This window comes from Lottia gigantea (genome assembly GCF_000327385.1).
Source record: "Lottia gigantea unplaced genomic scaffold LOTGIsca_17, whole genome shotgun sequence".
NCBI lineage: Eukaryota > Metazoa > Mollusca > Gastropoda > Lottiidae > Lottia > Lottia gigantea.
In genome coordinates, this window is record NW_008708133.1 from 1,173,735 (window position 1) to 1,187,056 (window position 13,322).

The 13,322-nt window shown below is 32.9% G+C and overlaps 1 protein-coding gene across 1 annotated transcript; it reads left to right on the forward strand.

Annotated features, from left to right (window-relative positions):
* Positions 1 to 7,561: 7,561 nt before the first annotated feature.
* Positions 7,562 to 11,500, forward strand: LOTGIDRAFT_231063 (hypothetical protein; the record flags this gene model as incomplete). Its single annotated transcript, XM_009051643.1, has 3 exons — positions 7,562 to 7,601; positions 8,223 to 9,741; positions 10,791 to 11,500. The coding sequence occupies 3 exons, from the start codon at positions 7,562 to 7,564 to the stop codon at positions 10,915 to 10,917; spliced, it is 1,686 nt and encodes a 561-aa protein (XP_009049891.1). The 3' UTR covers positions 10,918 to 11,500.
* Positions 11,501 to 13,322: the final 1,822 nt, after the last annotated feature.

The following is a 13,322-nucleotide window of genomic DNA, read 5'->3' on the forward strand; positions in this document are numbered from 1 at the left end:
CAAAGTACCTCCCCACCATTTCGTTTTAAAATCTCCCTTTTCGGGATTGCAAGGGAATTTCCAGGTGTCACCAAAGTACCTCCCTACCATTTCGTTTTAAAATCTCTCTTTTCGGGATTGCAGGGGAATTTCAAGGTGTCACCAAAGTACTAACCTACCTTTTCATTTTATAATCTCCCTTTTCGGGATTGCAATAGAATTTCCAGGTGTCACCAAAGTACCTCCCTACCATTACGTTTTAAAATCTCTCTTTTCGGGATTGCAAGGGAATTTCCCGGGCCCACATCTACCCTTTATCGCGCACAACGTCTGACACTCATCAGACAAGATATGGAGATTGTTATTTAAAGGCCATAAAATAACCAATCCTCTAGAACAATAAACTTCAAATGCATCTGTCAATTGCTTCCAATAATCAATCAAGGTCAAGCGTCAATGTAGACCGAAACATCCTGTCTCTCAATGCCGTCGGCAGAGAGTCAGAAGACAATCTATGAATATATCTTAACCAATTTGGATTAAAATATTCTTCTTCCTTAAGTTTTTTTTCCAAAACCTAACAATTTTCATGTATGTTATGAGGTCAGCTCCATACCATCCTTTTTTCGACAGAATTAGCTATTTAAAAGATGGTCGTCATCAATAATAAGACATGAATTTCAGTGGCTCAACAAATTTTATAAAGATGTAGGCCCTAGTTTGAGTTAAAATACCCACCTGATGGACATTTATCTAATTTGTAAACAAGTACATCATGTCAAGTCGTTGTAAGGTACATCGTATTCCATAATTATCTAATACCTTACAAAATTTACTGTTTTCAAAGGTCTAAATCAAGTTAATACCAAATTTCATGATATTTATCTACTTGGTGGTCTGTCTCTAAATACGTAGTATTATTTAGAGTCAACTTGTGTCAATGCGTCATCCATTTATATTTTAATACATCCGCAAATATTCTGTCTATTCTGTTTCGACAGCAAACAGTGAATAGGATATAGGTGCATAATTTGACCGAAAAACGTAAAGTCTTGTTGACTATTAAATCCCTCCGTCGTATTTTATCCTTATACACAAAGATTATATTCAACTACCATTAGTTTATGTTCTAAATTTTAGTATTTACATAGATAAGGTTAACTAGACATATAACATATAACCCTAGTAAAAAATTCAGAAGGTAATTTTATTTTAAACTTTCAGATCATTAAATTTATCTGATGAATTCCAATAAATAATGATAATGTATAAAAATTGTCGAAGATGATTTAAAACGTTTCACAAATCTACAATGCTATAAAAGTCGATTTACACCTGGATCCTGAGAAACTACTAATTTGCCGCGAAAATGGTAAAAAATTTATCCAAATGTATGCTTTTAGGACCACCTCTTTTTCTCGTATTCAAATTTCATCAATATTGACGTAACTTTACAACCTCATTGAAATATTCATTTGACATTACATAGGCATTTATAACTGCTTAAAGCTATCATTTTCTATATAGAAGTGTGTCAACTACAGTTGAAATGAAAACTTTTTTTTGCATCTAATTGGGTAATGAAGACGGACAACGTCATACAGTATGAATAATTTTGCCATAGAGCGGCATAAACTTATCCTTTTTCGATTTCCAACTGACACGGGTCTTTTACATAAACAGCCCAGTCTGTAGCACATGGGGTCTCAATTAATGAAAAGGGACAGGGGAAAAAGGGTTGAACACTCTGAAGGTAGTATCTCAACCTATGCCGGGATTGACTCCTTCGGCGAGCAAACCACCTACTGAACCTCAGCGGCTCCATTTATTCACACACCTGTATCATCTACACCTTAAAGTTATCAGCCCATACACAGAAATGGATTGAGGATTATTTTACTCCAAAGACTGATATAATAGGCAACGAGCTTCGTGCAGTTTGCAATTGAATTCCATAGAACCACAAGGAATACGTTCTACCCTCAAATAACAATTGCCCTATATTCCACTGTTAGGTATAGTAGTATTCATTTAGAAAGTGTTCTTATATTGTGACTGAGGAATGGGATAGGTAAATATAAGAACTTAAGTAATCTCGTAAACATTAAACGCTACTTTGTATTTCCCTGGAAACAATGTGTAAAGTATAATATTAAGGTTATAATTCGATTTCTGCCTAGTTTAGTAAATGTCAATGGAGGCGTTCAGCTTCTCTCAAGTGAAATGATTTAATTTATAGATAATATGTAGAGTCTTGATTCTAAATGAGAAATTACTTCTATTAGAAAATGGATTGTCTCAAACGTGGAATAATAGAAGATAGACTGATTAGCAATTCTCAGTGATAAAATAGGTCTAGGGTGATAAAATAGACCCTATCCTATCACTAGCATCTAATCACAATTAACACTGCTTAAATTTGTATAAGATCGGATTTCTCACCACCTGTCTCTCCTTTCTTAATACAGAAGGGACTTCTCTCAGAGATAATACAATGTTTTGTGACCTAGTGTTTCATGCTAGATTTGACAAAAAATTATTTTTTATTCTCAAAATATTAAACGTAGGCTCGCGGCAAGTCTCGCGAGCGAATACACCCACCAGCAGCTTGATAAAGAGCTAAATGTGAACTGTAAAACAAACTCTATATTGTAGTCTGTAGAGTGAGCACGAGCCAAAAAAGTGAAAAAACGCGATATCAGAATTTTATGCGATATCTCTCAGGAAAATCATCGGATCCTCACCAAATTCAATAGTGCACATCTTCATAATGATATTGACACACATACATAAGACCAAAAGATTCCATGGAGAATTGTAGGCTGTAGAGTGAGCACGAGGTAAAAAAGTGAGAAAAAAAAACGAACGTGATATCAGAATTGTATGCGATATCTCTCCAGAAAATCATCGGATCATCACCAAATTCAGTAGTGTACATCTTCATAATGATATTGACACACATACAAAAAATCAAAAGAATCCTTGGAGAATTGTAGCCTGTAGAGTGGACACGAGCAAAATAAGTGAAAAACGAACGCGATATCAGAGTTTTATGCGATATCTCTGAAGAAAATCATTGGATCATCACTAAATTCAATAGTGCATCTTCATATTGAAACACATACAAAAGATCAATAGAATCAATACATAGTAGTACATTGTAGTCTGTAGGGTGAGCACGAGGCAAAAAAGTGAAAAAGAAAAACGAACGTGAACTCAGAGTTTTATGCGATATCTCTCAAGAATATCATCGGATCATCAACAAATTCAATAGTGCACATTTTCATAATGATATTGACACACATACAAAAGATCAAAAGAATCCATGGAGAATTGTAGCCTGTAGACGAGGTACTTGTGAACGGACGGACCGACCGACGGACGGACAGGGGTAACTGCAATATACGTGTGGGCGTATAAAAATATGAATATACCCACTAAAAATATCGTTTATTTGATGTCTACGATAAAGGTTGTTAAAGTTTAACGAAGGCTTGCACCTCCGAACAATCAAGTCTAGCTTCGGGCCTGGTTACGAAACAGATTGCTCAAATGAAACGCATTTTTGTGTTGTTTTCTGTGCTTAACGTTACATCAAAAATCATATTAATGTAGTCAAGGTATATAACTGTCTGACACACACTGATTAAAACGCAGTCTATCATTTTCTATCTATCGTCTATCAGACTCAACGGTCTGTGCGAAATCTGGTTTCATCTTATAATCAAGATAACAAGAATACGGAATGATTGTAATTATAGGGTTGATTGTCATTATAGAGATAATTATCATCAATCCTAATATTGACTGATAAAAATAACAAATACATTAACTTCTTCATCAGTACAATACTATTTATAATACTGTTCACAACCGCATTATTTGTTACATGTTTTTATAAGTTCCTCATTCCTGCCCAACGTTCAAAGTTCACAAAATGAAATGTTTTACGCTAGTACACCAAATTGGCAAATAAAGACTGACAACTGTCAAGGCCTCTTTACTGTACACTTCCTATAACCTCGGTTTAATGTTACATCTGAGCAACTAGACGCATCACTGACAGCAACAGGGTGAAACCGGCTGGAACAATACGAAAGTTGAGAGATGATTAAGTTCAGCATAAATTGTGAAAAAATAATATAAATAACTACTAATGTGTCTGGAGAAGGAAGTAACACATTTTATAGTTATTGACTATTAGTTAAATATCTATCATCATGTATAGAAGTGTGGAGGACACTCAATGTGTTTTAGAAAAATTGCTAAATGTCAAATATTATTAACTCTTGGCATGATTTAAGTCAAACTTCAGATGTAATGATTGTGCTTGATCGACCTTTACTTTTTCAGAAATGATATTTATAGCTGTAAATAGGAGGTATGATGTGGAAAATAAAAAAAGCGAATATAAGCAGTACTGTTTAGAACACGATTCAAATCTTGTATGTTTTCTTTAATACCGTACAACACACCGATTCGGTCTAATGCGTACCTTTAGGTGGAAACAGAAGACCAAAAGGGTAAACAAAGGGTAAAAGTTGGGAATGAATGCGTCTGGTCGTATAGATATCTCGAACATCAGAACAACACCTCATTCAGATCTGTATAGTTTGTACTCTTTAAATGTTTTGTCGGTCTTCGCACCTCCATTGTTTACATTAAGTAAACTTCAAACGTTATTTGATCCTTTTACAACACGCAATATACATTAAATGGAAAGTTGGAGTGAGTGGTGAAGTGAAAAAGGAAACCTATTAGAATGATATGAATAAATGATAGGTAAACTGCTGAAGTAAATATCACGCTTGTTTTAATTATTAAAACTTACGTTAAATTCTTTTAACAGACAATTGTGTTTTCCTATTGTATTTCGTGTCGAATTGACTTCAGTCTTTATTTTATTTCTGTAATAATATTCTTGATCACGCTAAGTTGGATAGCACGTGAAGTAGTTAACAAAGTTATATACGGTCGATATTACACTCCCTTCTTGATTATTATACATAATTCTAGTATTGACAGAACCCAACATCTCTTAGTTTATTCTCATAAAGGTAAGACAATATTTTTTGTGTGGGCCTACTCTGATATATACATTTTGTATTTACATTCGTATACGTATTTCATACAGTAAATTACATGGGTGGCTTTTAAAGTCGACTATTTTTTTTAAAACTGATATCTTATCTGATTTACACCGAATCGGTTTGTACGTGCAGTAAACTATATCACCACTGAATATATGAATGCGTATAAACAAGATCATTTTTATATTTGCCTTTACAAATATTTTCTTGAATTGAAAAGTTGAAAAGAGAGAACGACATAATCTGTCACAAATGTTATAAATACTTTATATGAAGAAAAAAGACAAACGAAAGATATGAAGAATTATAAAATGTCGAAGATTAAGTACAAAATTTATTGGAATCTCAGGGGAGATTTCTGTATTGATAGGCCTACAGATTTCATTTTGTAATAACAACAAATATTTATGGAAGCACTTTAGATAAGAGATAGAAAACAATTTAAAACATTACGCGATATCCTACACAAAAACGGTTGTTATTACGGTTTCCATTTTGTGTTGAGGAAACTTTGTGTTGAATAAAGTTTGTACAATATGTATAACGAGGTAGCTCCTAGAAATGTTTGTAGTATCAACAGGCATATCAACAGTATTATTTTAAACAATTATTACCTCTATCATTTAAAAAACCTCATTTCCACAGTTACTACCTTTTTATTAAATTGTAAGCATGTTATATGCAAGTCTTGACATATTTAGCTTTTAATGAAAATTGTCTTTACATTACAAAAAATGATACAAATCCAAAATCCAAACACTGCAAGAATATCAGAGTGTGCCTGATACATTTTGGGGCTAAGTTCAACAATGTGAATCACCATAAACACCCGCCATGAAAACCAATTGGTTATCACGAGACAGTACATCTTCCACCTTTTTATGTGAAGCCCCGCATTGATAATCTGTGAACAAGTTGTCCGATATTCGCCATAATCCAGTTTCATCTAAAATTTATCACAAATCTTATATGTAAGATAAATCAATGTTATTATTGGGTTCATAATATAGAAATCTGTTGTACCACCACGGTGAAATATCTATAAAAACAAGATGATAACCGATTCTTCAATGCAGATACCATTTTCTGGTTGACCTTCCGGAATTCCTGATGATACTGTAGGGCCGTAACTACATCAAGGCAAATGAGGTAAATGCCGAATTCGACAAAATCGAAATTGATAAATATATCGCTTGTTTGATGTCTACGGTAAAGGTGGTAACCATGTGAGATCTATAGCCTTGTAAATCAAGACATATATGGCTTCAAAGGCGACAGGAATTTTGCCTCATAAAAACGACACTGCACTGGCTTTATCTATCTGGTCCATCAACCACAATAAAAAAAAATCTCTCAAATTAGAAATCGTTTTCGCCATTAGTGCTAATACCTTTATATTTAATACTCTTAACAGACATGAACATTTTATTTACTAATGTTTTCCATGTTCGGGATTTTACATAATGGTTTATTCATGTTATATTTCTATTGACATTTCATTAGAGATTTCAACTCGATAGTAATTACGTATTATATTTAAAGATTGTCTATAGTTCTGATGGTATAGATTTATTTAGGTGTACACTTTCATAAATGAATTAAAACCATTGATTGGTTCAATTTTAGTTGTTAACTACTTTCAAAACCATTTACTTTTATGTTGAGTTCTGGTTTTCCAGCCCAGTCATCGGAGCAAAGTTGTTTAAATTCAATTCACTCTAATTTAGATGAGATGAAAACCTGCTATTAAAGAATCAATGAGATTGTAAAAAAAATCAAATTCAATTTGTTGATGTGAAAGGTTTGCAGAAGTTTTCGTTACCAAGAAAATCCATTCACCAGTTTCCTGACAAGATGTATTCAAATGAAAATCTTTAAAAAGAATTGGTATTTATCTGCTGTTAAAAGCCACGACGGGCAGTGGAGGAATAAGATTTAAAATATTTGCGTCTCCAAACGACTCTTGCCGTTATCTTTGATTTTGTTGGGTACAATCTAGCCTAGATTTTGATTATTGCAACAACAAAACTTGTTAGACATGTGCATGATTCCGCCGGTGATGACACTCAGGTCGCTATTGTGCGAATAGGATGTATTACGAGTCAAACAGAATGATTTTATATCTAATATTGAATAGATATATGTAGGACATAAAACTCTATTCATTTCCTTTGAAAAAATGTATATTTTTAATTTCTTCAGTGTTGCGAAATTCTTTGTCTTGAGCCTGCTGTTTGAAATGATGAGCCATACATGTTTTGGCACAAATGATTAACTGGTATCCTCTAGTACGTTTTGCTTGTGATTTATCCTTTAGCCACGCGTCTCGGTAGAGCGATGTCACTGAAGAAGACCCGTAATCTTAATAATTGATACTGAAATATATTTGGATACAATAATTTTATGACCCAGTGAGAAAAGAAAACTCATGATTGAACATAAGAACAAGAGAAAATAAATCGATGAATGAAATCGTTTGACAGTAAATAAATATGATGCATAGTTTTCATTATTATGATTTTATCATTTCAGGTATATTTCTGAGTTAATTGAGACGAGTAATCGATTGACACTAAACCAATATTATATATATTGTTGATACAATCGTGTACAAATTGTGCAAACGAGTAGATGACCAACAACACAACTTTAAATCACGGACATACACTTGCATGAACTCCATTGACAGAATGGAGGAATTATTATGCTGTGATTGTTGAAGTGTTAATCCATTTACATTCCTCTTTTCTTAGTTCAGTTAGTTGAATGGTGTGATATATTTTCTCTGATAAAGTCTACGGAACAGGTTCTTCGTGTGTCTGTGTTCGTGAAACTCAGTGTTAGAATATATGTGCAGGAAATTTAGGATACAAAAAGAAGTAAAAAATCAAGTTAATTTGGATTTATGACGATAAAACTACTAATACTTCGAATGAGACAAATTTTGACTGTTAAAGTCTGTTTCATGAGAGAATTTGAAGGAAATTTTAATCTCTAGGAATAATGACGTGAAATAAAAGTAATCAACGAAAACACATAAAATTTCTTCACGGACGTTAAAGGAAAATCAAGAAAGCAAATAGATCTTGGGGTTTCTCGTTTAAAAGAAAACAGCAGGATTTAGAATTCAATCGAAATTTATGTTGATTTTAGGAAATGAAGCTAATGTGTTTCGATCGCTTCCATCTATGAACAATGATATCCATAAAAACTTGAATTCTTCTAGTACAATAAATTCTCTATTACCTTTACCCGACTGGCAAATAGCAAAAAATTTATGGAGAAGTGGATGGCCGATATACATTTATGGATTTTCCTCTCTTTTTCTGCTAGTTTCTCTAGTTCCAGTACTTTTATGTATTCGTTATAAACAAAGAGTATATCGACTCAGAGCTGTATTAAATATAATTATTCTATTAAGTGTTGGTGGATTAATAAGACTTTTCTACTTAGTTGTTGATCCTTATGGATATAATCAAATTCTGTCTCCAGTGGTTATCGGAGTACTTTCACAGTTGATTTACCCTCTACTTTGTGCATCTTACGGCCTCTTTCAAATCATGTTATTACAAATGACTCGTCTTGATGTAGGAAATAGTAAACTTCGTAATTCAACGCCACTTTTAGCCTGGACACTCATATACCTTTTCTCTATAGTACTTATTGAAGTTATCGTTTATTACGAAAATGAAACAAAATTTTTACTAATCTTAGATAACGGCTTCTTTATTGTGTTCGCTCTTTATTTATGCATTAGTTTCATTTGTAATGGATTTCGTCTGTCTCAGTATGCATCAGAGACTAAAAGAGTGAGAAAGCAATTTGAACTTTTTAATAACGATAGAAAAAATTCACAACCGCCCATAAGTGTGAGCAGATCATCAACATCATTACGCTTGGCTCGACCTCGGCTAAAAATAACTGATAAATATCAAATGACAATAACAATAGCCTCGGAAGCGGAGACGACCTCGTCCGACGATTGTTCAGTAAGGACTCAGACTCGAGTCCGGAAGCGTCGTCATAAAAAGACTCATCAAAATGTCAAGCTTGTGACGTCACAATCTGGAACGAGAAGTGATGTATTTGATTCCAATGGAAAATATTCTGAAGAGTCTGGATTATATGGTGTTTCTGATACCTCGGGCGGTCTGGACATTCTTAACATTTCACGAAACCACATAGTTACAAGTGATACACAGCAATTATCTCCCACAGTACATGTTCCCAGTCTCGATTTAATGGAACAAAGCTGTGTAAATTATAGCTCCGGAGAAAATAGTTTACATTGTGATAACGAGACCATGTGTCCCGAAGCAAATATTGACCAGTTTCCGGAAGAAAATGGCTACATGGCGGATACTGAAATAGTAGTAGATTCCCCGAAGCGTAGTGGAATAAATTACAATCAAGTTAAACAAGATAATGATGTTTGTGGTCCGAATGAAAATCTATCAGATCATTTAAAATCAACAACGTCTTTTATCAGTTTATATAGAATTAGGCAAGGTTTAATGATTCAAAAAACTATACAAATAACCTACTGTACGACATTCCTATTTCTCTTTGCTGTTTTATTACAACTGTATACGGTATTTGGTGTCTATGGTGTTCTTAATACCAATACACATCCCGAGCCTTGGCCCTGGTTCACATTTCAAACATTTTTCAGGTGAATTTTTTATACTTAATCATACGATACGATTAATTCATTGTCGCCCTTATTGCCATAATCGACCGAAAGATGAGTGATTCATATTTATATAATGCAACATTCGTTTTGTGTGTAAATACTTGGCAGATTAATAGTCAAACCTTAAGTATCTAAAGTCATCTCCAAAAAATGAAGTATTGAATTATCACATTCAATTTTTTTAACACCAAACTTTAATTCTTATTGATAACTGCTTTATGGCTATAGTCCCAAATTAAAAAAGATTTTCTAGCCGTTGTAGGTGTATCAGAAACAGCAATGTTCTGTCCAGAGAACAGAGAATTCCGGCATTTATCGCAAACGTCATTTATTAAATTCTTAACTTCTGAAGTCGTTAAATGGTTATATTAATAGTAAGATGATATGATAATGTGTGATTAATAGATGACATGCTAATAGACGTAGAGAACAATGCTAGATAAATAGGTTTGACATAAGAAACATGTCATAACGTATAATACTAATGGTACAAGAAAATTGATTTACTCTAATTCTATACAAGATAAAACCATATTGATCTGGACCTTTAACAACTTCTATTAGCATTTAGGTCACTGTACTTAACTGGAAATGTAATTGATGTTTACATTCCTAAAGCCACTTCTGGTTCTTTGGGTTTTGACATATAAGTTGATGTATTAGTCTCGCAATTCTAAAGAATTTGGATGAGATTGAAATGAAATGAAAGTGTTGGAAATTTTAAACTTTTCTTACATTTATCAATGCTACATAAAGCAATGTTGTAAAACTCACTAGTCTCTTGACATTAAATAGTGTACAAAAAACAAATGAGCCGTACGGTTGGTTTCATGAGATTTAATAAATCAGTATGATCCTAAATCGTTCTAATAATTTGCTTCATATCTAACTAAGTAAAGATTTTAAACTCTCAAACGATGACAAACGAAACATATGCAGGCCCCTTGATTTGTTCAATTAGTTCAACTAAAACAGCGATTGTTAGTTAATGTATTTGTACACAAGAACTTATCCTTTTTATGTTTCAGATCAACAGAAGTGGGGATATGTACATCTTTATTGATGACTGTGTACATAGTGTTGAAACATAGAAAACATTCACGTCGAAAACAACGGACTTCACAACTAATATGTGATGCCAACTGTGTTGTGTGAACATTTTACAAAAATACATGTATATAAATGTGTGTAAGAGTTACTGATACTGATAATAATCGTATCTGGTGTTTCTTTAAAATTTATATTTCTTCATTACATAGATAGCTATTTCATCGGATATATAAATTATTGGTACATGTAACTGACATTCTTTTCCCCAAAGAACTCTATTATGGTACTCCAGATATCACATAAGGAAGATATACGAATATTGTATTTATTATGAAAAGTGTGCAAAGTTCCCCTTTTCAGCAAAAAGGATACCTTTCAAATTTTCTTGCCCAGGACATAGTAAATCCCAAATGATTAATATTGTTTTGAAAACCGAGGGACATATAAAATAATTGCCAAACCTAACTAAGTAATGACCAAGAATAAAATTCATACCAAGTTTTTATTGTGCCTAATCGTATGATGAGATTAGAATATTTCGGTAAGCTAAACTTGAGTGTGTTTTTCGATGCCGGAGACTACTGGTATGGTCATTTAACCCTCTGAAAGATACTTCGGGCCATATGATTACAGTTTTCCACTTAAAGAATAAAGCTATTTGATTATTAAATAATGTTATTATATGGTTATAACAGTCATGCTTCCAATTTCATACGCCACCATTATAATGTGGACATAATATTGCCATCGGCCTTGTTCGTCTATCCGTCCGTCCGCAATTAGGATTATCTCCATAAGATCACGGACAAACACATGCATGCATCATTTAACAAAGTTAAAAACAGTCAAATCGTTAAAGAAGTTGTTTTGTGCCATTTTGACACGTCACCAATATTCTTTTCCTTGGTTTTCAAGACGTTATGGTCATACTAACGGCCTCTTGAGGCAATAATGTACAGTAGTTAAGTCGATAATCTCTTGAACATTAGCAAAGAACAATTATAAATCAACAAGAATGGGTCTCTAAGTTAGTAAACATGATGAATTATATGTCTGTTACACAGTAATAAATACTCTATATATCTTATTTGTACCTCCAGATTGGATATGTTAACACATTGACGCTTGGGTGGAATGCTAATAATTTCACTTCCACCTGCAATTACCCATTCGAAACACATCTGATCCCACATTGCGATTGGGATTTCTCATTTTTATTGGAAATTCATCACCTCCTTAATGTTAACGTTTCTAATTATTATTTGATAGATAAACTGTATCAGAATAATTTAGGATGTCAAACGACTGACTGAGTGAAAGCATAATAACAAGCTACAGCTTTCAGTTTAATTATACTTATAATATTTAAAAATTGGTGGTGAATGCTTGGATATATCTGGAATTTCAATTCTTTTATATTTATTTCATTATAGAACCTACATGAAAGCACAATTTCTTATTATTTCTTTTCTTATTTTTTTCCATATACAAACACATTATGGCAATGGTAGAAAACATAATACAATTCCCATGCACAAACGGACTTTCTGTTGTATTATTTATACAATATGTATCTATGATTTGGGCATCGTTACGTTCAAATTTGTGTCAAGATGACTCTTCTCTTTATGAGCTGTTTTGTAAACAGAGAAATGTATAATTGATTTATCTAAGTTGCTTTCTCTATCTAATATATTCTAATTAAATACCAGTCACACTTCTACTTATTATAATTTGATTTTCTAACTTTTTCTCATGAACAATTGAATAAAAGTAATCTTATTACTCCTTGGTCAATACTCTCTTACTTTCTTTTCTTTTTTTCTTTTTTTCTTTTTCATAAGACCTTTTCTATCTGTTGTGTTGGACATCGCACCGAAGTACTAACTTGGAACTATAATTTGAGATTTTATAGTTAACTGTTTTGGCATACACTCAGATGAATCACACTACGTACAAAAATGCCATCTAGCAATCAGACTATGTGACGAAACAGAGAGATGTGATGACAAGACTTTGTAGATGTTAAAAAAATCTCTTTTATACTATGTGTTTGTTCAATGTATTCCATACGATATATTATGTTTGTACATAATAACAAGAATGGTACAGCTATAATTGAATGGCATGCACAGATCTGAATCTGATTAAATGTCAAAATAGCTCCAAAAACTTTAGTTGCACCAATAGCAAACGTGATATTCGTAATATGCAAGAAAATTAATCGATAGCGTAGCAGAATGTCGTGTGATTGTAATAGCTAATAGAAAATGAGAATATACATCAATTTACCTGAAATACTGTTGTCGTATAGAATTGTTACCCAGTGAACCATCTATTATCCTGTTATCTTACAGGAGAAACATTGCATATATTACAGAATCAATAATTTTCTAAATTGAACCCTTTCTCTCGATAATCAAAATTTTAGATTGCTAGAGTGGTGTTTTTTCTTATAAAGTAATAACCTGAAACCTGTGCAAGTAATTTCAGGTTTTAGCTTTCCATAT